General features: G+C 51.2%; 1 protein-coding gene across 2 annotated transcripts in view; it reads right to left on the reverse strand.

Annotated features, from left to right (window-relative positions):
• LOC142251311 (relaxin receptor 1-like) overlaps positions 1–27,002 on the reverse strand; it is a 1,991,578-nt gene that overhangs the window by 1,090,448 nt on the left and 874,128 nt on the right. For both annotated transcript variants that reach the window (XM_075323995.1, XM_075323994.1), the window contains exon 4: positions 15,008–15,113. In XM_075323995.1, the coding sequence (XP_075180110.1) occupies positions 15,008–15,113 (106 nt within the window). The remainder of the gene's footprint in view (positions 1–15,007; positions 15,114–27,002) is intronic.

A 27,002-nucleotide genomic window follows, 5' to 3' on the forward strand; every position in this document is an offset into this window, starting at 1 on the left:
AAGGGTAGAGAAGAAAGTAGCAGACTTCAGAGCGTCTAACGATTCCTCAATGCGGGGCAAAGGGTAGGCGTCCTTATGGGTAATCTTGTTAATCTTGCGGTAATCTACGCACATCCTCATAGTCTCATCTTTCTTTTTACCAGTACCAGTGGGGAGGCCCAAGGACTGCAGCTGTCACGGATCACTCTTGCTTCTTCCATGCTTCTTAGCATATCCTTGGCACACTGGTAATGGGCAGGTGGTATGGGTCGGTACCTCTCTTTGATAGGTGGGTGAGTGCCAGTGGGTATGTGGTGTTGTACCCCCTTAATTTGTCCAAAATCCAGTGGGTGTTTGCTAAAAACCTGCTGATACTCCCTGACGACAACCCTGTAGACCCCTTGTTTATGATGTGCAGGAGTAGAGCCGGTCCCCATGTGTTACTCCTGACACCACTTCTCTACCGGTCCCTGGGGATTAGCACTGGGGATCCGACTAGGCTTGTATGGAGAGCCTGTTGCATGGATGTTGTCTGCATTTACTGTAAACAGCTTGGCTATGGTGGCATATCGGGGTAGTGTATTTTCATCCTCCCCACAGTTAAGCACTCGAACGGGCACTCTCCCTTTCTGGACATCGACTCTGGCCATGAACATGGTGGGCCAATGCTCTGAGTGTAGGGGCTCTACCACTGCCTGGTAATTTTGTCCCCAGGAGCCTAAAGCTGTCCTGCACCATATCAGCATTTCACTTCATGGGGGCACTACTAGAGGGGCCACATCCATTACCCGTATACCACCTATCTCACCTCCGGAGAGATTTACCTGTTGCCCCGCTGCAGGAGAGCTCGGATCACACATTGCAGGACTCTGCCACACTGCTCCTGCAGTGTCAGACAACTGTTGAAGCAAAAACATCTCTCCCATGCAATTCTCAATGACATTTGTTCCTAAAATGATCTTTGGGTTCCGATCTCTAGGGTCATTTTGTACTACTATTAGGCCTTGTCTGACTAATTCCACACGGCTCACCTTTATTGTCACCTCCTTGAACCCAATTTGAGTCACAGGTAACTTGTTGACAGCATAGATAGTCAAACTGTCATCCGGTGGTGCGAAATCATCATCAAGCCAGAACTTCTTATATAGTACATAGGGAATAGTTGTTACCTGGAAGCCGGTATTAAGAAGTGCAGAGGTAGGGATCCCATCCAGGGTGATGGAAACAATGGGTCGTCCCCCTACATACCGCTCTCTCCATCCAGTCTGCTGGGCATTGGCAATTAATTCCTGGGGTTTGGCCCTTGGCCCCAGGGGTTGCCCGTTTAAAGGACACTTATAACAAACAGGTGGGCTATACCGGTCACTGCTTCGTCCTCTATACGCTGAGGTCCGCTTTCTTATCCAGGGCACGTCCTCTGGGCAGTCGGCCAATTGGATCTCCCTTGACGAGGTGGTCTTTGAATTTAGCTGCATGGCTTCCAGAATCCGGGCGACATCTTTGGTTAGCTGCCGCACTTGGGTAGAAAAGTCGGGTGCTCCGCTCCCGGTTGTTGTTAAAGGAGCTGGCTCAGGCAGTGCCAGGGCAGAGGGCTTCACTTGCGCCGGAGAGGCATCAGCTTGCCAAGCCGAGAGTGGGAGTCGGGAGCCTCTGGGGGCTGCAGGGCTTTGATTGCCCGCTCCTTCAGGGTAGCAAAGTCCAAAGCAGGATGTTCCAGGGCCCACAGCCAAAGCTGCTTGCGGTCCTCCACTGACCCGAGGCCCTGCAGGAACTGCTCTACCACCATCTTATTCCCCTCCGGCTCTCCGATATCATTGGTCAGTCTCAGGGTCCGCAGCGCCGCTTGCAATTTCAAGGCGGAATCTCCGATGTTGTCTTGGGGTCGTTGCTTGCAGCTGTAAAACCTCATTCTCAGTTCCGCTTCTGTGCTGGTTTCAAATGCAGCTCCCAGTGTCCTGAAAATGGTGACTACTGATGTCCGATCCACTTCAGTCCACGTCTCCACTTCCAGTTCGGCAGCACCAGTCAGTTGTCCGAGCACTACCAACGCCCGCTGCCGCCCATTCAAGGCATACATGTCAAGGACGTTACAGATTTTTCTCTTGAATCCTTGCAGCACGTCTGGTCGGCTGTCATACTGTGGGAGCCAGGCAGCGCCTGGCACATACGGCAATGTTATCGACATTATGGGAACAACCACCTCAGGTTCCGGTGCTGCCGCCTCTGTGGCCGAAGCAGCGTCCGCTGCGCCATCGTTACCCTGGTCGGGCGGAGGCAGCGTCGCCACACTCCCATGGTCTGGAGCCGACATCTCTGCGCGCCCCCTTGGTCTTTTCTCAGCACTCTTTTGCACTCAGTGGCCCTCCGGGAACATCCGGTTATGGCCTCACACGCAAGACGTAAGGTGGGGTTTAAACTTTGTGCGTAAAAAAAGACAGCATTTTGGTGCGAAAAGATGGTGGAAAATGGCGGAATTGGCGGGAATAGGACTCGACTCGCGCACGTCACCCAAGTAAGTGGTATCCGGAGCCGTGGTGGCTCGAGGGGTCTCCGGACCTGGGGTGTCGCGTGGACACTTGAATTGAAAAGGGGGGATATGTACAGGGGGGTTAGAAGTTCGTGACGCCACCCACGGTGCGTGGTAAGGTGGAGAACCACCGCTGCTGTTGGGTGAGCCCGGTGGCGGTGGTATGGCAGCAAGGTGTTTTAACCCCTCCGTGGGTACGGGGTTTTGCCCCAGGGCCCAGTGATGGTAGTGAAGGGGTGCCGTTGGGGAGGAAAGGGTTTTCTGAGTACTCACTCAGTCCAAGAATACTGACACCGACAGCTTGTAAACCAGAATTCTGAGCACCGCTGCAGCAGGGAGGGAGCACACGTGCCCCTTGGTGTTGCTTGTTAGCTTGTAACCTTTTGGCACTTTCTTCACTATTTGGATCCTGCAGTATGGAACTAGTCGGGTCCCGCTCACCCGTATGGCTAACAGAGTGAGCTTGCTCTCAGGGTTCACGCTTGGGATTTTCTGGACTATGTGTTGGGAAAGTCCTATCCCCTTGTTGCGCTAGTACCCCGATTTTGGAGCGGTTGGAAGATGAATCTTGAAGACTCGAGCCTCGTCGGGTAAATTACCGGGCTGTGTGAAGCTACTTCCCGGCCTAGAGTCCACGTACTCCGTCGTGCCCTGGCCCCGGCCCGGAGATGGCTCAAGGTCACCAGCTGCCCTCCTCGGCAGATCCATGCCCCTTGACACGGTCCCCTGCGACCGGGGTTCCAGCTCCTACCAGGCACAGACCAACGTCTGCCACCTAGCAGTCTCAAGGAGGAAACTTGTGACCTATCACATCGAGAGTCACTGCTCCACACTACGTGACCTCTCCTCTTGAGAGTCACTTCTCAACTCCCTTCCCTCTTTACTGCTTCTAACACTTCTGACTCTCCCCTACCAACCCCCCAAGTGGGCGGCCCTATTCCCTTCAGGCCCCACATTGGTATGTCGGGTGGGTGTGGTGCAGAGTGTTCCTAGGGTTTTGACTGGCTCTGCTCTTAGCAACACCGAAGGACGGGGATCCATAACCAAGGAGGATGAGGATACTGTGCAGAAGGGCAGATTGCGAAATACCCTGTGACGACCTGATAGTCCAGGGCGTCACAATACACTGTATATGGAGCTATGGGAACATCATATTGTGTATAGGTGAGCTATGGGAACTTCATACTGCGTATAAGGGAGAGAAACAAGAAAGGATTTGTACGGCAACATGCATTCAAGGTTAAAATCAGTTTATTCCCCCCCCCCCCACCATCCCCTGTAAAAAGTACACAGAACATGACAAAAAAGTTGATTAAAAAATTTCCATGGGATTTTTTTTATTCACTTTTTTGTCATGGGCTGTGTTTTTGTTTTTTTTTTAATACATTGATTTTAACCTTGGATGCATATTGCTGGACAAATCCTTTTTTTTCTCAAGTTTGATGCCGACTTTATGTACTGAGTACTGCAAAAAGATCCCTCAGGACTTTAAAGGTATGGTGAGATGGAAAATGTCCTTACAACCTGTGTATAATGGAGGTATAGGAGCTTCATACTGTGTGTAGATGAGCTGTACATGGGGGGGACATTGTTAAATGTTAAGTGGACACTCAAGAACCATTACTGTTATAGGGGCATACAGGGTATTGTGACCGTCACAAGCACACTGGGGGCTCTATTTCTTTCTAGGAGCAGTAATATGTGGGCACTTTTCTTGTGCACTTATACAGAGCATTAATATTTTCTAGGGGGCAATTTTACCAACTAGAGGGTACAAAGGAGGCATTTTACAGTGTAAAGGGCACAATGGTGGCATTAATATGTGGGGGGCACAGTGGTGGCATTAATATGTAGGGGCACTGTGGTGGCATTATTACCATGTGGGGGCACAGTGGTAGCATTAATATGTGGGGGGAACAGTGGTGGCATTATTACCATGTTGGGGCACAGTGGTGGTATTGTGATGCCCTGGCAAATCCTGGTAGTCACAAAAGAGTTAATCCTCCTTGCTGCCATCATAACCCACACCTAGACATAACACAGCCATTAAACCCTAGCCACCCCCTCATGATAATAAGGACACACCAGTGGGCGGGATCAGGCGGATGAGAACGCCCACCTAGGGGTCCTGAGGTGTCAGAGGCGGGAACCCAGTAGTCAAGTCTGGACAGTTGAAGTGTAGAGAGTTTGGAATGCAAACTGTGCAGTGGTAGTCAGGGGTAGTGGCCCTTGCACTACTTGGCTAGGTGGCAGACGGTGAGCAGAGCCGAGATCCGGTCGTGGGAGACCTAAAGTGGACTGGGGCAGGGTTGTAGCCCGCCGGTACCGACAGCGGAAATCCGGTCCGGAGGCCGTGCACAGTCGGGGTGCCTGGACCCAAGGGCGAGGAAGGTTGCAAGCCCCTCTCCAATTGACCAGCCGAGGGCAAGGTTTCAGGCCTTGTTCTATTAATTGCCCAGATAGAGCGAAACAGAAGCCCAACGCGGGGGATAGGGTGTCCGCCAAGAACCCACTGAAATCCCAAGGGTCAGCTTTCGCGGGCCACAACTACCAACACAATTAGAACCGGGAGTGGACTTCTCCGTTCCATGCGAAGTCGTCCAAAAGAGAAGGAAACACAAAGTGCAGGAGGAAGGGATATCTGCTCATCAATCTGGGTGTGGGACCCGAATGCACCCCCCAAAAGGCAGCCGGCCACTGACACCTTGGTTTACTACTGGACTTGTGTGAAGTTATTGAAATGTGAGTACACCACTGTCCCCCGGGCCAGTCTGGCGTGCCACCTCCAGCAGCTATCACTCCTGTGTTCTACCCTCAGGCCCTGGGACTATACCTCTCCTACCCATGGAGGGGATCCCATCTAGCTGCCCTGTTCCATCAGTCCCAGGCGCCCCATCACCAGGCAGTCCCGGTGTCACCATCCCTCACCGCAACCCATGGGTGGTGTCACAGACACATCCCTTGTAAATATCCCCAATTCCAACGGTTGTGAGGACACGTGGCCGTGCGAGCCCGGGTCCGGTCACCACTCGAGCTGTAGCAGCGAACCTGGATCCGAGCAGGCCCCCGAGAGAAGAAGCGGCAGCAGCCCCTGCCCGCGACAGTATTAATATGTGGGGGGCACAGTTGTGGCATTATTACCATGTGGGGGCACAGTGGTGGTGTACCGCCCCGGGGCTCGGCCGGCTGCCGAACCGCTCGGATCCATGCTCGTCGGTGGGTGGCTCGACCTCCTCCCGGACAAGGGGGTAACGTCGCTCTGAAAGTGAGTTGACGCTACGTGTAGGGATTTTAGTGGGGAGGTCCACGGTCGGGGCCGTGGCGGTTTTAGGGATTTAAGTTCGTGACGCCACCCACGGGTTGTGGTGAATGTGAACACCACCGCTGCCGTTAACTAGGCTCCCGGGGACGATGTTATGCAGCCTGGTGTTGACCCCTCCATAGGCAGGGGGTGATGGTCCCGGGTCCGGTGTTTGTGAGGTGCGGGCAAGATGGTGTGGTGCGGTGCGCGGCCCAAGGGCACTGTTGTACTCACTATGACAGATACACCGGAGTCTCTGGTAAACCAAAAAGGATGGTGGTCGGTGCCCGCAGCCGGCTGCGCTTTGCCCCTTTCTCAGGTTGGTGGTTCCCGCATTTTTCCTGCACCTCTTTAGTGAAACTTGACTGCCTATGCTTCAGCAATGGTAGTCCGCTCCCCGGCTTGATGTGTGTCGGGGAACCCGTTTGCCTGCAGGCGCTGGCCCGTGGGATCTCTCTGCCTGTGAGATGGCTTTCTATCCCCCTCGTTGGGCTGTTGCCGTCTTTCAGGTCTTGGGACGGGAAAGGACCTAAGGTCCAGACCTCAATCAGTAAATTCGACGTGGTCCAGTGGCTTCTGGACCTCGTTCTGGGTCTGAGTACCCCTCCTGGTGCTCCGTTTTCCAGTTGGTTCCCCGGTTCGGTACCGGCGGGCCACTACCCTGTCCCGGTCCCTTACGGTTCCACCAGCCATCTTCCCGGCTCCTGCAGGTTGCCACCACTGTCTGTCTCCTGGTCACAGGGTATCCGGGCTCCTACCCAGATAACTGGCAGATGTCTGCACGCTTTCAACTCCTCTCCTCCTTTTTCCTTCTCCACTCTCCTCTCCTTCCTAACAGAACTCTCTCTGTTTCCTGCCGCAGGCCCTCTGAACTCCTTGGTGGGCGTGGCCAACCGTCTGGCTCCGTCCCCTGGTGTGTTCATCAAGCTCTGAGGGAGGTGATTCAGGGTTTGTAGGTTGGCTACTGTCACCTTTTTAGGGGCTGGTGTTTGTGCAGGGGGTCTACCTGTGACTACCTGGCTAGTCCAGGGCGTCACATTCCCCCTTGGTTTTACGCAGACCGTCCGCGGACTGCTCGACCACCACCGTTTTTTTTTTGTTTGCTGAAAAGATAAAACGGGAAAACAGAAATAGAAGGATACTAAACTTTTTACAATTCAAGCATATATGGAAATCATCCCTTGCGGGAGGCACATTTTTAAACGTTACACTATAAAACAGTTTTATTTAATGGGAACGGGACCAAGTCCTTCAGCTGCCCACCCAAACAAACCTAGCCTTGATGCTGCCTCTAGGAAACAGGCAGCACCCCTTTTCCCCAGTCCAGGCCCGGGTATTGCCCTTGCGAGCCGGGTAAAAAGTTCCTTACCCGGCAGTCTCTCAGAGGCCGCACATCCAGGGGAACCCTGGACCCGGAGGGTTGCCACCGGTTACATTGGTGACGAGACCTCGGCCTCCTCTTCTGCAGGTCCTTCCTCCAGTCTGCCTCTCCAGAGGCTGTTGGACCTTAAGGGTGGTAGGGTATTATTTACAACCCCAAAAGTTTTTGGGTGGCCTGCAAGTTCACGGCCTTGTCTATTTTGGAACGGGGTAAAACAGTAGAGTCCCAACGGGGACAAGCAGCATAGTCCCAACGGGGACAACAACTAAGGTAGCCGGAATCCGCTACCTTTTACTCCTGCTGCTTTTGTGAATCAGGTGAGAGTCTCGGGTGATTGGCATTCATTCGCACACATATGTACATAATCAACAACTGTACCCCTTCTAGATGGCAGTTTTCCTGTACCTAAGCGGGGGCTGACCTAGATTAGGGCATGTGGACCTCCTATTCCCCCTATTTTCAGGGGAAAGCAATGGGGGAGAGGAAACGGCCAGTTTCTCTTCCCTAGTGTCAGGTATGGCGGGAAGAGATCTGCAGGGGCGTGGTGTAGATGCATCCCTGGGCGCTAGCTCATGTGGCTCACTGATGGGCACTTGCGGCTCCATTTCTTCCACGGGTTGTGGGAACATTATTACAGGAACAATCCCCGCGCCATTCTGCATAGGCCAGTCAGCTGGGAAGTCTCCCATCAACGTACGGATCACCTCCTTCTTCTCCTCCACGCTTGACATGGGCACAGGGCCCTCCTCCACCAGCCTCAGGGGACCCGGGCATCTCTTCAGGTGGTCCCTGGAAATGGTGGCTGTGGTTTTCCCCTGGTCACGACTAATCAGATAGGTTTTCTCATTCTCCCATCCAGTTAGCTGGACGACGTAGGGGGTCCTCTCCCATTGATCGTCAAGCTTATGGGTTCTCTGTTTGTGTTTCAGCACCACATCTCCAGGCCCAAAGGGAACAGCCTGAGCCCGCTTGTTGAAGCGCCGCTCCTGCTTTTCTCAAGTTTGACGCAGATTCCTTTCCACATACTGTACTCTTGGATCCGTCGGTACTGCGTCTGCCGCTTGGCATCCCAATTGCCAGTGGGAGGGAGAGTTTCGGGCACTTCTACATCCATTTCCAGATCCACTGGTAGCCGTCCCGGCCAGGCCCTCATCAGGTACGCGCAGGGTATGTTATTGTACATGTGCACTAGATCAGGTAGCCTCTCCAGCCACAGATTCCGTTCTTCCAGTGGTATTGTCTTAAGGAGGTTTAGGACCAGATGGTTCATCTTTTCACACATTCCATTGGTTTGGGCATGGTAAGGCGTGGTCCGGATTTTCTTGCACCCGTACAAGTGGCAGACCTCCTGGGACACCTCCGCTTCAAAGGCTGGTCCTTGATCGGTGAGCACCTTTTCGGGATAGCCATGTGGCCGGCAGAAGTAGGCCTGGAAAGCCCTAGCTGCAGTGCGGCCTGTCAAGTCCTTAACAGGGGCAACCACAATAAATCTGGAGTAGTGGTCGACAATGGTCAGGGCATAAGTGTACCCGCTTCGGCTGGGCGTGAGCTTGACGTGGTCCAAGGCGACCAATTCCAGCGGCTGGTGGGTGACAATCAGTTGTGGCGGGGCCTTCTGACTGGTTTCGTCCCTGCTCTTCAGTGTACAGGGGCCACACTCTCGGCACCAGGCTTCCACGAACTCTCGCATCCCGCTCCAGTAAAACTGCTCCCTCAACAGCATTTCCAGCTTCTTCCAGCCGAAGTGTCCTGCGTCATCATGGTAGACCTGCAGGACCTTGGGTACGCACGCTTGGGGCACCACCAGCTGGCGGATCTTCTCGCGGGTCTTTGGGTTGATCGATCCTCTATAAAGCTTCCCTTGATACAGGTACAGCTGGTCTCTCTCTTTCCACAACCGCTGGGCTTTGGAGGGAGCTGAGGGGTTCATCCGGGAAGAATCCTGGGTAATCATCGTCTTGACCAGTTGAACTGCAGGCTCATGATCCTGGGCTTCCTGCCACCCCTGGCTGGGCAGCGGGTCGAAGCTCGCCTGCTGCTGGTGAACGCAGGGTTTCTCACCTTGGGGCCGATGGAATGCGGGCAGCTCGATTTCCTCCAAGGTGTCTTCCTCCATCCCTTCATCAGGCAGATGGGGCATCCGGGACAGCGCGTCCGCATTGGTGTTCTTGCGGTCAGCCCGGTATTTGATGGTGAAGTCGTAATTGGACAGCCTCACCATCCACCGTTGTTCCAAGGCGCCCAGCTTGGCCGTATCCAGGTGCGTCAATGGGTTGTTGTCCGTATAGGCCATAAACTTCACTGCCGCGAGGTAGTGTTTAAACCTCTTCGTTATGGCCCACACAAGAGCCAGGTACTCGAGCTTGAAGGAACTGTAATTCTCGCGGTTCCTCTCCGTTGGCCGGAGCTTCCGACTGGCGTAGGTGATCACCTTCTCCTTTCCATCCTGTATTTGGGACAGGACCGCACCCAGGCCCACATTGCTGGCGTCGGTATAGAGGACGAACGGTAGGCTGTAATCAGGATAGGCCAAGATTTCTTCCCCTGTCAGGGCTGACTTCAACTGTTGAAATGATTATTCGTGCCCCTTTCCCCAGACAAACGGGGGTCTGGAGGATCTACCATTCTTGGTCTGTCCCACAAGGAGGTCTTGCATAGGCGCGGCCATCTTCGTGTACCCTTTGATGAAACGGCGGTAGTAGCCCACCAGGCCCAAAAACTGCCTCACCTCTTTCACTGTAGTTGGTCGCGGCCAGCTCTGGATAGCAGTAATCTTCTCAGGATCTGGGGCTATGCCCTCTGCACTCACCACATGCCCGAGGGACTGCACCTTTGGCTTCAACAGATGACACTTGGAGGGTTTCAGCTTCATCCCGTACTTGGCGAGGGCTGCAAACACTTCCGCCAGGTGCTCCAGGTGAGCTTCGTACGTCTTGGAGTACACAATCACGTCATCCAAGTACAGCAGCACTGTCTTGAAGTTGAGATGTCCCAAGCAGCACTCCATGAGACTCTGGAAGGTTCCCGGGGCATTGCATAGCCTGAATGGCATACTGTTAACCTCACAGAGTCCCATGGCGGTAGCAAACGCAGTCTTCTCGCGGTCTTCCTGTGCAACCGCCACCTGCCAGGAGCAACTAGTGAGGTCTAGGGTAGAGAAATAATTAGCAGTCTTTAGTGCAGCAAGTGATTCTTCAATACGGGGCAGAGGGTATGCATCTTTATGCGTTATCTGGTTGATCTTCCGGTAGTCCACACACATTCTCATGGTACCATCCTTCTTCCTCACCAGCACCAATGGAGCTGCCCAGGGACTACAGCTATCCCGGATGACCCCTGCCTCCTTCATGTTCCTCAACATGTCTTTGGCGCACTGGTAGTGTGCAGGTGGGATTAGCCTCTACCTTTCTTTAATGGGTGGATGCATACCCGTGGGGATATGGGGTTGGACCCCCCTAATTCTCCCAAAATCTAGCGGGTGCTTGCTGAAGACCTGCCCGTACTCCTGCACTACCCTGTATACCCCCTTCTTATGGTGCATGGGGGTAACCCCAGTGCCGACATGCAATTCTTGGCACCATTCCTCTAATCACCCGGGTGGGAGGTTACTGCCTGAGTGTGGTGTAGTAGCTGCGGTGGTCATGTTGTGGATAGCATGTGCGTCTATGGTGAACAACTTGACTATGGTGGCATAGCAGGGGAGCCTGAACTCTTCCTCTCCACAGTTCAGCACTCTCACAGGCACTCTCCCCTTTTTGACATCAATCACCCCCCTGGCTGCCATTACTGTGGGCCAATGCTCCGAAGGCAAAGGCTCTACCATTTCTGGGTAATCCTGCCCTCGGGATCCTATGGCTGCTCTGCACCAGATCATCATTTCACTCCGTGGCGGCACCATTAGAGGTGCGGCATCCATCACCTGCACACCACCAATCTCTCCACCTGTCATGTTCACCTGCTGTCGCTGCAGGAGGGCCTGGATCTCATACTGCAAAGCCCTCTGTTGGCCCCCTCTCGCAGTGGCAGACAACTGCTGCAACAAACTCAACACCTCCTCCATGCAGTGCTCAATCACATAGGTCCCGAGGACTACCTTTGGGTTACGGTCACTAGAGTCATTCAACACCACAATCATCCCTTGACGTCTCAGCTCTGTTCATCCCACAGTCAGGGTCACCTCCTTGAATCCCACCTGAATCATAGGGAACCCGTTGGCTGCAATGATGGTTAACCCATCATCCGGAGGGGTAAGTTCTCTATCAGCCCAATATCGCTGGTGCAATGAATAAGGCATAGTCGTTACCTGTGATCCAGTGTCAAGCAGGGCCATGGTCGGGACACCATCCACCGCCAGGGAGATGATGGGGTGGCCTCCCATGTACCAATCCCGCCAATCAGCTGTGCCTTGAGGGTCTACTCCTGAGGATTGGCCCTTTGCCTCATGGGTTGCTCGTTTAACGGACACCGTCGGAAGTAATGACCGGTCTTGTTACACTTGTAGCAGACGGGCGGTCCATACCGTGGGTCATTATTCTTCCTCCGCTGCATCCAAGAGATGTCCTCCGGGTTGTCGGTGAGCTGGATCTTCTCCGTGGGCTTGACTCTCGTCGGTAGCTGGAGAGCGGCGAGGATCCGGACGATGTCCTCATTCAGGCGTCGGACTTGCGATGTCAGTTCTCCCAGAGCTCCGGTGGCTGCAGCAGGGGCCAGCAGGGCCAACAGGGGGGGCGCCACCGAGACAGGGGCGGTATCCACCGGCCAAGATGGCGGGTCGGGGGTACTTGCTTCTGATGTTTGTAGGGCCTTGATGGCCCATTCCTTCAGCACTGCAAAGTCCAGGTCAGCGTGCTCCAACGACCACAGCCGCAGTTGTTTGTGATCTTCGGCGGACTCCAGCCCCTGAAGGAACTACTCCACTAGCATCTTATTGCCATCCGCATCGTTGATGGGGTCCACCCGCTTTAGCATGCGTAGGGCTGTTTGCAGCCGTAAGGCATAGTCGCTTATACTGTCCTTTGGCCGCTGTCGGCAATGGTAAACCTCCATCCGCAACTCTGCTTCCGTGCGGGTTTCAAAGGCGACCTGGAGTTTATCAAAAATGGCAGTTACCGAGGCCCGGTCCGTGTCTGCCCAGATTTCCACCTCCTGCTCAGCCGCGCCGGTCAGCTGTCCCAGGACTACCGCTGCACGCTGCTTCCCAGTCATAGCATACAAATCTAGGATCGTGCACATTTTCTTCCGGAACACCTGTAAAGCATCAGGCTTCCCATCGTACTGGGGTAACCAGACAGCACCGGGCGCATAGGGCAAGGAGATTGGCACTACCTGGACAACCGCCGGAGCCGCGGCCTCCCCCGCTCCTGCGACCGGAGTGAGCGCCGCCGCATTCCCATCACCGGGCATATCCGCGGGCGCCGCCATTCCAGAGGCCGGCGTCACTCCGCCATCGAGATTGGGCGCGGACATCTTCCCGCTTCTCCCCCTTGGCCTTTTCGGGGCACTCCGCTCTCTTTCTGTTCGGCTTCACTCTTTAGCCGCACAAACTTCTGCACCGCTCTGTTCCCAGGGGGCGGGGCTTCAAGTCTCGCGCTTTTTTCGCGGGGAAGACGGGCCTGGCGGGAAAGTTTGCGCCAAGGGATAGTGACAAGATGGCGGATTCTGAAATTTTTCAACGGGTCATCGCTGACTGCTGCTTCAAGACGCACTTCCACCGGTAAGTGGATGGGTTCAATCCTGTTTGTGATGCCAGAAGAGTTGATGTGTACCGCCCCAGGGCTCGGCCGGCTGACGAGCCGCTCGGATCCGTGCTCGTCGGTGGGTGGCTTGAGCTCCTCCCGGACCCGGGGGTCACGTAGCTCTGAAAGGGAGTTGGCGCTACGTGCAGGGACTTTAGTGGGGAGGTCCACGGCCGGGGCGTGGCGGTTTTAGGGATTTAAGTTTGTGACGCCATCCACGGGTTGTGGTGAATGTGGACACCACCGCTGCCGTTAACTAGGCTCCCGGGGACGGTGTTATGCAGCCTGGTGTTGACCCCTCAGTGGGCAGGGGGTGATGGTCCTGGGGCCTGGTGGTTGTGAGATGAGGGCAAGATGGTGTGGTGCGGTGCGCGGCCCGAGGGCACTGTTGTACTCACTATGACAGATACACCGGAGTCTCTGGTAAACCAAAACGGATGGTGGTCGGTGCCCGCAGCCGGCTGCGCTTTGCCCCTTTCTCAGGTTGGTGGTTCCAGCCTTTCTCCTGCACCTCCTTAGTGAAACTTGACTGCCTATGCTTCAGCAACAGTAGTCCGTTCCCCGGCTTGATGTGTGTCGGGGAACCCGTTTGCCCGCAGGCACTGGCCTGTGGGATCTCTCTGCCTGTGCGGTGGCTTTCTATCCCCCTCGTTGGGCTGTTGCCGTCTTTCGGGTCTTGGGACGGGAAAGGACCTAAGGTCCAGACCTCAATCAGTAAATTTGACGTGGTCCAGTGGCTTCTGGACCTCGTTCTGGGTCTGAGTACCCCTCCTGGTGCTCCGGTTTCCAGTTGGTTCCCCGGTTCGGTACCGGCGGGCCACTACCCTGTCCCGGTCCCTTACACTTCCACCAGCCATCTTCCCGGCTCCTGCAGGCAGCCACCACCGTCTGCCTCCTGGTCACAGCGTCAGAGGCTTTTTCCTACTCCACTCTCCTCTCCCTCCTAACAGAACTCTCTCTGTTTCCTGGCTCAGGCCCTCTGAACTCCTCGGTGGGCGTGGCCAACCGCCTGGCTCTGCCACCTGGTGTGTTCATCAAGCTCTGAGGGAGGTGACTCAGGGTTTGTAGGTTGGCTGCTGTCACCTTTATAGGGGCTGGTGTTTGTACAGGGGGTCTACCTGTGACTACCTGGCTAGTCCTGGGTGTCACAGTGGCATTATTACCATGTGGGGGCACAGTGGTGGCATTATTACCATGTTGGGGCACAGTGGTGGCATTATTACCATGTTGGGGCACAGTGGTGGCATTATTACCATGTGGGGGCACAGTGGTGACATTATTACTATGTCGGGAGCACCGTGCGGGCATTATTACCATGTGGGGGCACAGTGGTGACATTACCATGTTGGGCCGTAAGAGAAGTCGGTTTTTGTACCACATAGCAGGTGCAGTAATAGGGACACATATGGCAGCAGTGGCTCAGTATTGGGGTGATGGCAGGATGAGGAGTTTGTGCAGGTCAGGATTAGATAGGAACGGTGCCAGAAATGTGAGAAGTCAGATGTGTTTTTGCTGTAATCTCTGTAGACAAGTTGTGGCTGGAAGAAGTTGTCATGTCGGTCTGGGCCAGATGGAAAAGATGGAAAAAGTGAACAATTCCATCTGAAAGAATGTCAGCTGTAAGTCATTATCTCTAACTGTACTGTGATCTCTTGTATGTGCTACAGGCCTAATATCTACCACTATATAGTCACCATATAGCGGTAATATCAGTGTCATCTGCTGAGGATCCCCTATAACCACGATTAGCCTTCTCCATCGTAGTTATCACGGTTACCTGGTTAGGGGCCCACTCGGATGTTTCACCCCCCCTGAGCTGAACCCCTAGCTACGCCACTGGTCTAAAGTAATATTTCTGGAATAAGCCATCTACTATGAGGCATACAGGTAAGACTACTTTCACCATCCTATTACCTGTATGCCCATAGCAATAGCTTAAAACGGTGATAGGGGGTGACAGATTCCCTTTAACATCAGAGGAAACAGAAGTAGGCCCCAGCCTGTACCCCACCATGCCAGGTGCTTATGTGGGACAGATCAACAATGGCAAAAGTCATCCCCAAATCACTACACATTATACTTACAGAGCTGTTACATTCACAGACACTGGCGGGACAAACTGTAATTCCTGACTTGAACAGTTTACGATTCGCTTTTTACATTGGCAGTTCTCAGGGTAAATATCCAAATCTGTTAGAATAAAGATAATATAGATACAGTTAGGTCCAGAAATATTTGGACAGTGACACAAGTTTTGTTATTTTAGCTGTTTACAAAAACATGTTCAGAAATACAATTATATATATAATATGGGCTGAAAGTGCACACTCCCAGCTGCAATATGAGAGTTTTCACATCCAAATCGGAGAAAGGGTTTAGGAATCATAGCTCTGTAATGCATAGCCTCCTCTTTTTCAAGGGACCAAAAGTAATTGGACAAGGGACTCTAAGAGCTGCAATTAACTCTGAAGGCGTCTCCCTCGTTAACCTGTAATCAATGAAGTAGTTAAAAGGTCTGGGGTTGATTACAGGTGTGTGGTTTTGCATTTGGAAGCTGTTGCTGTGACCAGACAACATGCGGTCTAAGGAACTCTCAATTGAGGTGAAGCAGAACATCCTGAGGCTGAAAAAAAAGAAAAAATCCATCAGAGAGATAGCAGACATGCTTGGAGTAGCAAAATCAACAGTCGGGTACATTCTGAGGAAAAAGGAATTGACTGGTGAGCTTGGGAACTCAAAAAGGCCTGGGCGTCCATGGATGACAACAGTGGTGGATGATCGCCGCATACTTTCTTTGGTGAAGAAGAACCCGTTCACAACATCAACTGAACTCCAGAACACTCTCAGTGAAGTAGGTGTATCTGTCTCTAAGTCAACAGTAAAGAGAAGACTCCATGAAAGTAAATACAAAGGGTTCACATCTAGATGCAAACCATTCATCAATTCCAAAAATAGACAGGCCAGAGTTAAATTTGCTGAAAAACACCTCATGAAGCCAGCTCAGTTCTGGAAAAGTATTCTATGGACAGATGAGACAAAGATGAACCTGTACCAGAATGATGGGAAGAAAAAAGTCTGGAGAAGAAATGGAACGGCACATGATCCAAGGCACACCACATCCTTTGTAAAACATGGTGGAGGCAACGTGATGGCATGGGCATGCATGGCTTTCAATGGCACTGGGTCACTTGTGTTTATTGATGACATAACAGCAGACAAGAGTAGCCGGATGAATTCTGAAGTGTACCGGGATATACTTTCAGCCCAGATTCAGCCAAATGCCGCAAAGTTGATCAGACGGCGCTTCATAGTACAGATGGACAATGACCCCAAGCATACAGCCAAAGCTACCCAGGAGTTCATGAGTGCAAAAAAGTGGAACATTCTGCAATGGCCAAGTCAATCAACAGATCTTAACCCAATTGAGCATGCATTTCACTTGCTCAAATCCAGACTTAAGACGGAAAGACCCACAAACAAGCAAGACCTGAAGGCTGCGGCTGTAAAGGCCTGGCAAAGCATTAAGAAGGAGGAAACCCAGCGTTTGGTGATGTCCATGGGTTCCAGACTCAAGGCAGTGATTGCCTCCAAAGGATTCGCAACAAAATATTGAAAATAAAAATATTTAGTTTGGGTTTGGTTTATTTGTCCAATTACTTTTGACCTCCTAAAATGTGGAGTGTTTGTAAAGAAATGTGTATAATTCCTACAATTTCTATCAGATATTTTTGTTCAAACCTTCAAATTAAATGTTACAATCTGCACTTGAATTCTGTTGTAGAGATTTCATTTCAAATCCAATGTGGTGGCATGCAGAGCCCAACTCGCGAAAATTGTGTCACTGTCCAAATATTTCTGGACCTAACTGTATACATAAGAGCAAAGGAATCCAATCCAACAAGCTTTTAATTCACAGTAGCTGCTTACATTTGATACTATTTTATATTCTATAGTATTTGCAGAGTACCATAATAGTAGGCTGAGAATGGTCTTGGCCATCAAGGAATAACAGACCTTTGTCCTTATCAACCATCATCGAGCATGACAACACCAAACAGAGTAGTTTGGAATGCTAGCCAGTATTGAGCACTACCAAACGAAGATTTGTTAGGTTTACATCATGGTTTTGCTATACAGTTCAAACATATTGTTTAAAATACTTACTGGTAATGTATACTGCTATATCTGAATGCAGCCTATGCTTTTGTGTTCCGTTTTTCAGATCACTGGCGGACATAGACAGAAGAGGACCCTTGTGCAAAAACTGTATAAGTGCCCTTTATGGTCTAACAGATAATCAGAAAGCACAATTCCACCTGCTTTCGAGGTGAAAATGGGCCCCCTTATTTCTTGAGCCCCTGCACTGTTTGCACCAATCATATGGCCACCCCTGTTTCAAATGTAAAGTACCATTCAAAATTTGGAAACACCTGTTCATGTAATGGTTTTCCTTTATTTCTTATTGAGAAACATTAACATTATATATTCAGACACAAGTCACAACATTATAATGGACACATTCAGTAGCGTATCTAGCGGGGGGGCAGAGGGTGTGGTCGCCCCAGGCCCCGTGCTCAGAGGGGGCCCACTCGGAGCTACAATACTGCTAATTATATCAGTGACACTGCACCTTTAAATATATCGGCTTGGCCGCATCACGAGGTTTAGGTTCTATCATTTTAACAACAGGAAATGCTATTGGGAAAGTTAAAAAATGATTAACTCGTGTACAATACAATCCCTTTAAAAATCAATCTTTATTAAATAATTTTAAAATCGCCCAGGTGAATTAATCCAAAAACTCAAAAGAGTTCTATCATACAGCAGCGCACTGTGTGAGGCCTCCAACACACATCCATGAAATATGTGCGTGTTTGGTCCGTTTCCGTGTATACCGGAGACACGGGCAAACGTGCACCAATGTTATTTAATGTTTGAGGACACGTGCGTTTTTCATTAAGGTCCATGTGTCCGTGTGCGTGCTACGTTTGTGTCTCCGTTTTGCATGGAAGCATGTCCGTTTTCATCACGGAACACGCACACACGGACCCAATGAAAGTCAATGGGTGTGTGCGCACGCCTAAGTAACACGGACGCATCTCTGTATGCTCAGTGTACGTTTTGTGCTTTTTTCATGTGATGTCGTTTTTTTTTTCTGTGTTGTTCTCTCCCTCAGTCTGTCGGTTGGTCGGTCTCTCTCTATGTCTGTCAGTCGGTCTCTCTGTCTTATCTGTCCCTCTTGCTGTCTGTCGGTCAGTTCCCCCACCCTCTTTCATACTTACTGTTCCCCGATCACCGGCGCGGCGCTGCACTACTGTTATAAAAGCTCCGTCGGCTTTTACTATTTTGAAAAAGCCGGCCGCTCATTAAACAATCTCGAATTCCCTGCTTTCCCCGCCCACCGGCAAATATGATTGGTTGCAGTGAGACACGCCCACACGCTGAGTGACAGCTGTCTAACTGCAACCAATCTTAGACGCCGGTGGGTGTGTCACTATGGAGCAGAGAAATAAATAAATAAATAAACCGGCATGCGGTTCCCCCCAATTTTAACACAAGCCAGATAAAGCCATACGGCTGCAGGCTGGTATTCTCAGGATGGAGAGCCCCAAGTTATGGGGAGCCCCCCAGCCTAACAATATCAGCCAGCAGCTGCCCAGAATTGCCACATCCATTTGCTGCGACAGTTCTGGGACTGTACCCGGTTCTTCCCGATTTGCCCTGGTGCATTGGCAATCGGGGTAATAAGAAGTTAATGGCAGCCCATAGCTGCCACTAAATCCTAGACTAATCATGTCAGGCGTCTCCCCGAGATACCTTCCATGATTAATCTGTAAGTTACAGAAAATAAACACACACAGCCGAAAAATCCTTTATTTGCAATAAAAACCACTAACAAATACCCTCATTCACCACTTTATTCAGCCCGAAAAAGCCCTCCATGTCCGGCGTAATCCACGGAGTTCCAGCATTGCATCCAGCTCCGCTACATGGAGGTGACAGGAGCTGCAGAAGTCACCGCCTCTCCAGACAACTCCATGCAGCAACTGAAGACAGCCGCGCAATCAGCGATGATATCACTGAGGTTACTCGCGGCCACCGCTGGATCATACAACTGTGACAGCAAGTCGCCCGAGTTACAGCGATGAAGTCACGGGTGAGTTGCTGTCACAGTTGTATGATCCAGCGGTGACCGCGAGTTACCTGACTGACATCGCTGATCGCGCGACTCTCTTCAGTTGCTGCATGGAGCTGTCAGGAGCGGCGGTGTCTTCTGCAGCTCCTGTCACCTCCATGTAGCAGAGCTGGAAGCGATGCTGGACCTCCGTGGATTACGCAGAACATGGAGGGGTTTTTCAGGCTTAATAAAGTGGTGAATAAGGGTTTTTGTTAGTGGTTTTTATTGCAAATAAAGGATTTTTTTCAGGTGTGTGTGTTTATTTACTGTAACTTACAGATTAATCATGGAAGGTATCTCGGGGAGATGCCTGACATGATTAATCTAGGATTGAGTGGCAGCTATGGGCTGCCATTAACTCCTTATTACCCCGATTGTCAACGCACCATGGCAAATCGGGAAGAGTCGGGTACAGTCCCAGAACTGTCGCATCTAATGTATGCGGCAATTCTGGGCAGCTGATGACTGATATTGTTAGGCTGAGGGGCTCCCCATAACGTGGAGCTCTCCATCCTGAGAATACCAGCCTGCAGCCTTATGGCTTTATCTGGCTGGTATTAAAATTGGGGGGGAACGCACGCCGTTTTTTTTATTAATTTATTTATTTCTATGCTCCATAGTGACACGCCCACCGGCGGCTGTAATTGGTTGCAGTTAGACATCTGTCACTCAGCGTGTGGGCGTGTCAGACTGCAATCAATCATATTTGCTGGTGGGTGGGGAAAGCAGGGAATACAAGATTGTGTCACGCTTCCCGGTCCCCTGGTCCCGTCCTCCGGTCCCCGTGGCCCGCTTCCCGCTCCCCGGCGGCGTCCCCTGCTTACCACTCCGGTCCCGGCCTCCTCTTCCCCGCCTGCGGCCTCCATGCGTCCAGCTCCCCGCTCCCGGCGCTCCTCTGCGACGTGGGACTCCCAGCCGGGCGCTCCTGCTTCCTCCTCACCGCTTCCTGGACTGGCTTCTGGCACACGGGCCTCGCGCATGCGCATTAGGGCGCGCGCGCGGTCATTGACCCTTTCTTAAAGGGCCAGCACCCAGAAACAGGATATTGCATAGACAGGTAGAGGGTATATAAGGTTTCTCTTTCCTGGTGGGCGGGGCCTGTTCTACGTGTTTAGCAAGCTAGTGTTCAGGTCCCCGTATTGCTTTGCCCTGTACTTTGCATTGTATTAACCCTGTCCTGTCTCGTAGAGCCTATCCTGCCACGCCAGTTGCTCCGAACCAAGTCCATCCCTGGACCCTGACGGTGACTTCGGCGGATGTCCCACCACCTCTGCAGCTCCGCCAGTCTCCAGTCTCTGGTTCCGTTCGGTGACCCGTTCCATCGCTCAGCAGGTTCCGGATCCCGCTTGACCCTATAACCCAGCCTCGGACTCTGAGCCTCGTCACCCAGACTACCGTCCAGAACTCCGTGGGTTCAGCATCATCCACCTTTCCTGCTTCTCTACGGACTGTCCAGCTACCTATAGTGCTTCGGCTGCCGTGCATCAGGATCCTCTGGCGGGGTGACCGGCCTGGCTGCCTTCTCAGGGGAAATCGGTGTACGGTCCAGTGCTTCCACCACCCGGACGTAACAGATTGTTTAATGAGCGGCCATCATTTTCAAAATAATAAAAGCTGCCAGAGCAGTGTGAATGCCGTGCAGCGCCACGCTGGTGATCGGGGATCGGTGAGTATAAGAGAGGGCTGCTCACTTCTGTCACTTGGGGAATTAGCGGTACACAGACAGAGCCGAAGCATGACAATGAATTCGAGTGAAGTTCACCCGAGTTCATTCTCATCGCGCAACTCTGTCTGCTGTCAGCCGACATGTAGTAACGACATTTTGCATCACACACGCAACATTTCTCACGGAAAACAGAAACACATGTCAGTTAAGTTTCACACGCACACACGGACATTTCACACGCACACACGGCTGGCATACGGGATACACACGCAGGCCACACATACCATAAAAACGGATCTAAAAAACGTAAAAAGGGACCCGAAAAATGACCTGTATTACACGCGGTTTTCAAGGACGTGTGTTTCAGGCCTGAAGAGGATTCCCTGCTGTTCCTCCAGGAACTGTGTGGTGGTCAGTGCCGGCTCCGCCTCCCTCTTCCTCTGCTGCACAAGGAGCTCTGGGCTGATAGTAAGACGCAGAGAGGATCTAATATTGTGTGCAGTGAGGAAGTTACTGTGGTGACAGATTGCAGAGTGTTCATCACTGTGCAGTAATTGGGCCCGATACAATGTATACAATGAGGTGATGTGTGTGGGGGAGGGGGGCTATTACACTGCAGTGTGGGGGCCCTATACCATGTATGTAATGAGGTGATGTGTGTGGGGGAGGGGGGGCTATTACATTGTTCAGTCTGGGAGCCTGTTAACATGTAAGTAATGAGGTGGATGTGTGTGGGAGGCGGAGGGGCTGTATATTATAAGGGCCTGATAACATGTATGTACTGAGGGGATGTGTGTGTGGCAATATATTATAAAGGATAGGGATGAGCCACCACCCTAGTGTTCGGTTCGTCGAATTTCGGGTGTGTTCATCGAACGTTCGACGAACGTTCAACGAACACTTTCGAACACCATTGAATACAATGGCAGGCAAACACAAACACATACAAACACATAGAAAACACATAGAAAACACCTTCTAAGGCTAGGTTCACACACTGCGTTTTTTTGACTCTGCGTTTTTGTGCGTTTTTTAGCGCTAAAAACGCACAGAAATGCAGCGTCTTTAAAAACGCATGAAAAAACCGCATGCGTTTTTACCGCGTTTTGCTGCGTTTTTTCTCACTGTGTTTTTCTGCGTTTTTTTATCAGTGAACATTGCCATTAAAGATTGTTGAAAAAAAAAAAAAGAAAAAAGGAAGGCTCAGCATGCTCCATCCAGGACTGTATGCTGGAGGGAGAGTCAGGGGGAGCAGACCTACAAGGCTCAGCATACTCCATCCACTAGTGGATGCAGGAGAGCAGGCAGCAGCTGCAGAACTGCAAGGCTCAGCATCCTCCATCCAATAGTGTATGCAGGAGAGCAGACAGCAGCTGTCGAACTACAAGGCTCAGCATCCTGCTTCCAGGACTGTATGCAGGATTTCTTTGCCCCCCCAAACATATTTTTGTATGCTAGCCGGGGACAGCAGGCAGGTACGGGCTGCCCCCAACCCTCAGCTGCCTATTTGTACCCGGCTGGGAACCAAAAATATAGGGAAGCCCTTTTTTTTTTTAATTATTTCATGAATTTCATGAAATAATTAAAAAAAATGATGTGAGCTTCGCCTAATTTTTGTGTCCAGCCAGGTACAACTAGGCAGCTGGGGATTGGAATCCGAAGGGCAGGGTGCCCATGCTTTCTGGGCACCCCTGCTGCGAATTGCAGTCCGCCACCCCAGAAAATGGCGCTTTCATAGAAGCGCCATCTTCTGGCGCTGTATCCAACTCTTCCAGCTGCCCTGGTGACGGTGGCTTGCTGGGTAATAATGGGGTTAGTGCTAGCTGTATATTATCAGCTGACCCTAAGCCCGAAATTCATGGTGTCACGCCGATATTAGACATGGCCACCATGAATTTCTAGTAAAGATAAAAAAACCCACAACACACAGAAAAATATTTTTATTAGAAATAAAACACAACACAATTAGTGACTCCATCTTTATTGAAATAAAGAGCCCCCCTCCGCAGTAATCCTGGGTCAAGGGTCCCGCGCCGTCCAATCCGGATCCAATATCATCTGATCGGTTTGCTGGAAGGCAAAGCGATCAGATGATGTGTCAGGTTCCAGGATGTGAATCACATGACACAGCAGCTGATTGTATAAAAGATGTTTATACAATCAGATGATGCATCAGTGCAAAAAAAAAAAAAAAACTACCAACAACTCACTTATGTGCTCTGATTACCGGCAGCTCCTGGAGTGGAGTTTGATCCCGTCCGATCGCTGCAGGAGCTGCCGGTAATCAGGGATTAAGTCTCCTGACGGCATCCACTGACAGGTTAAGTCGGCCGGGCGCCGGCGTCACCCCGAGACTTACGATCAGCTGACGCGTCAGGTGACTGCATCAGGTGATCAATCGCCAGGTCCTGCATCCATCGCACGTACCCGGGGAGACTACACACAGCCGGAGCGGGGGGTGGTGGTACCGGGAGAGGAGCTAGGAGCGGGCATGGCACCGGGAGTCTGCAGACAGGTGAGTATGACATTTTTTTTTTCTACTGTTCACTTTTGTTTTCGCAGCTGCCTCCACCTCCCGCCCAGACATGGCGCTGTACGGCAGCAGACATGCACAGGACTGGAGGTGGAAGCGGCGGGTGACGGCACCGGGAAGATTTACGCTTCTGTATTTACTGACAGAAGGAATCCTCTTCCTGTACATGTCACTTTACTACCCACCTCCTGCGTTTATAGCTGCGTTTTTGGTCTTAGAAACGCAACAAAACGCACCAAAACGCAGCTATAATAACAATTTGCGTTTCTCATTGCGTCTTTCAACATCCCATTGCACTCAATGGATGAAAAACGCGGGAATAATTGACATGCTGCGTTTTTGTGGTCACCACAAAAACGCAGCTGAAAAAAAACGCTGTGTGCAGAGAGCAAAAATGAAAACTTATAGACTTTGCTGGGGGAAGCAAAGTCATGCAGTTTTCTGGGCAAAAACGCACCCGAAAAACGCACAAAAACGCACTGTGTGAACTTACCCTAATGTGTCCAAAATGTGACAAACTACTTAGAAGACACAACAAACACATGGAAAATTGACAAGTACATATACTCATGCGAAAAGAAAAGAGCTGGACGAGTAAAAGATGGAGGAGACACAGATATAAGCATCTCATGCGCTTCTAAAATCATGTAAAACACAGCAAGAGGACGCCAACAAGAGTCTCCATTTTTTCCAAAAATTTGGGCACAGACACCACTTAAGTGGCATCAATTGTCCCACAGTTGCAAACTTAAAATGTTTTTTTTCATGAAGCACATTCAAAAATCCACAAGCCTTTAGTCTACCCAGGATGACACAGGGGTAGAAAAGTCCTCGCAGATCCATGACCTGTTCATCTTGATGAACATTAGTCTGTCCACATTGTTACTGGACAGACGCGTGTGCTTATCTGTCAGCACACCACCAGCAGCACTGAACACATGTTCCGAGAGAACGCTGGCTGCGGGACACGGCAAGATCTCCAAGGCGTAAGTGGTGAGCTCAGGCCATTTGTCCATATTGGAAGCCCAAAATGAGCAAGGCTCCAGTTGCACAGTCATGGCACCTATGTTCACTTGGAGATACTCCTGTATCATCCTCTCCAGGCGTTGACTGTGTGTCAGACTTCTTGTGTCTTCTGGCCTTGCAAAGGATGGTCTAAAAAAATCATGAAATGATAAATTGCTGTTACCACCAGATACGGTGTTACTAGTACGGTTTGAGTGATGACTCGACAGTTCCATGGTTGGCAAGTTAGAACTGTGAGATTCACTCTGTGCACCACTGGTGTTTAGTGGAAAAGCCGATCTAAGATTGTGTAACAGCTTCTGCTGATACTCCTGCATATGTGCGTCCCTTTCTATGGCAGGAATTATTTCGCCAATTTTTGTCTTGTACCGGGGATCTAAGAGTGTGGCAAACCAGTAGTCAGCATTACTTTGAATTCTGACAATCCGAGGGTAATGTTGTAGGTAATGCAGCAAGAAGGCGCTCATGTGTCTTGCGCATCCAGGAGGACCAAGTCCTTGTTGTGTTAGTGGCGGTGAGGTGAGAATCATGCTTCCTTTCTCTGCCCTCTCCCCCCAACCTCGCACAACAGAAATGTGATCAAGGTCTCCTCATCTGCTGAGTCTTCCATGCCCATCACCAGTTTGTCCTCCATTTCTTCCTGGGCTCCTGTACCTTCCTCAACAGTTTGGCTGTTACCATGTGCCCTTGTTATTCCCTCTCCCCCACCTGCCGCCTTGATGTTTTTTTAGGTTCTTGCACCCAGTTCAGACTTAGAATGGTGTTCCAAATGTTATTCCTTATTTGTTAGTAGTTTTTCGTTTGTGAACCCTCCCCACTCACACCTATTGCCATTCCACATTATACGCATATATAGCCTGGGTCTCAGCTTCCCATACACGGTAAGTTTTTTAACTGCATGAGAAGACACATACTAGCTAGGGACCCCAACGTAGAGAAATACCTTGGCGTAGTGTTGGGGCTCTATTGCATTGATCAATTGAATAGCTAAACTTCTCTTTATTCTTATGTTCATAGCAGTAATTCAGGTTTCATTTTTCACATTTTCATTCTTACATATAGCTATTGGATTTTTCATGTCAGTATTCACACAGCAGTTTTTGCTATTACATGTATTCCGCTTGCATAGTCACTGGTGTGCATACCTTCTCTCCATATAGCCTTGGTGCTGCTGACCGTCTGGACCTTGGAGATCTTGTTATCCCTTCCACATATGACTCCTCCTCTACTTCCTCCCCTTCCTCTTGTCCCACCACCTGACTCCGAATACTGTTTAGAGTGTGCTCCAGCATGTAGATGACCGGAATAGTCATGCTGATAATGGCATCGTCAGCGCTATACATCTTCGTCACCATGTCAAAACTGTGCAGAAGGGTGCATAGGTCTTTGAATTGAGACCACTCCAGCAGCGTGATCTGACCCACCTCTGGATCTCATTGGCCCAGGGTATACATCGTAACGTGTTGCACCAGGGCTCTGAGGTGCTGCCACAGTTGCTGCAACATGTGCAGAGTCGAATTACAGCATGTCGGCACATCGCATTTAAGCCGGTGAATCGGCAGGCCTAAAGACTTCTGAAGCGATGCAAGTCATTGAGCTGCGGGGTGTGAACACCGGAAGTGAGCACACAGCTACCGTGCCCTCTGCAGAAGCCAATGTAGGACGGGATAGTGGGTTAGAAATTGCTGGAGAACCAGGTTCAACACGTGAGATATACAAGGCACGAGTGTCACATTGCCCCGGCGAAGGACTGCACACAGGTTTGCAGCATCGTTGCACACGGCCTTCCCTGGCTGCAGATTGAGTGGAGACAACCATTGATGAAACTCGGCCTCCAGAGATGACCACAACTCCTCAGCTGTGTGACTCACATTTCCCAGACATTTCGAAGTAAAGACCACCTGATGCCGTTGAGCTCTGCTGCCAGCATAGTAAGGAGGTGTGCGGGATTCCTTGTGCACAGTTACAACACGGGTGGCCTTACCAGACCGGCTTTTGGCGTAGGTGGAGGACCGAGATGAGGTTGAGGAGGCAGAAGCAGTGGAGGAACTTCTACATACAGAGGATTGACGCACAACTCCTGGGGACGGCAAGACTTGTACAGTAGACCCTTCTCCATCTCTCACCATAGTTACCCAGTGCCCAGTCAGCGACATGTAACGCCCCTGTCCAGGCTTACTGGTCCAAGTATCTGTGGTGAAATGCACCCTGTCACACACAGAGTTTCTCAAGGAAGCGGTGATGTTGTGTGCAACATGCTGGTGTAGTGCAGGCACACCTTTCTTGGAGAAGTAGTGGCAACTGGGCATCTGGTCCTCGGGCACCACAACGGACATAAGTTCTCGAAAATCCTCTGTGTCCACTAGGTGGAAAGCAGCATATCTGTAGCCAACAGCTTGCAGATGCTGAAATTCAACCTCTTAGCTTTGTCATGGCTAAGAGGAAATGGTCTTTTACTTGTCCACATCTGAGGGACCGAGGGCTGGCTGCTGTGCTGAGACGGCGTTGAGTAGGGTGTCCCTGGAAAACTGCTGGTCTGTGAGGAAGGTGCAGGCGGAGACATAATGTTGCCTCCATTTAAAGGTGGTGCTCTCGATGTCTGAGAGAGCTCAACACCAGCAGCTGTTTCCACTTCCAAAACAACTGACGACCTGCCAATCGCACTGCCTGTTGCGG

Source organism: Anomaloglossus baeobatrachus, chromosome 9 (genome assembly GCF_048569485.1).
Source record: "Anomaloglossus baeobatrachus isolate aAnoBae1 chromosome 9, aAnoBae1.hap1, whole genome shotgun sequence".
NCBI classification, from domain to species: Eukaryota; Metazoa; Chordata; class Amphibia; order Anura; family Aromobatidae; genus Anomaloglossus; species Anomaloglossus baeobatrachus.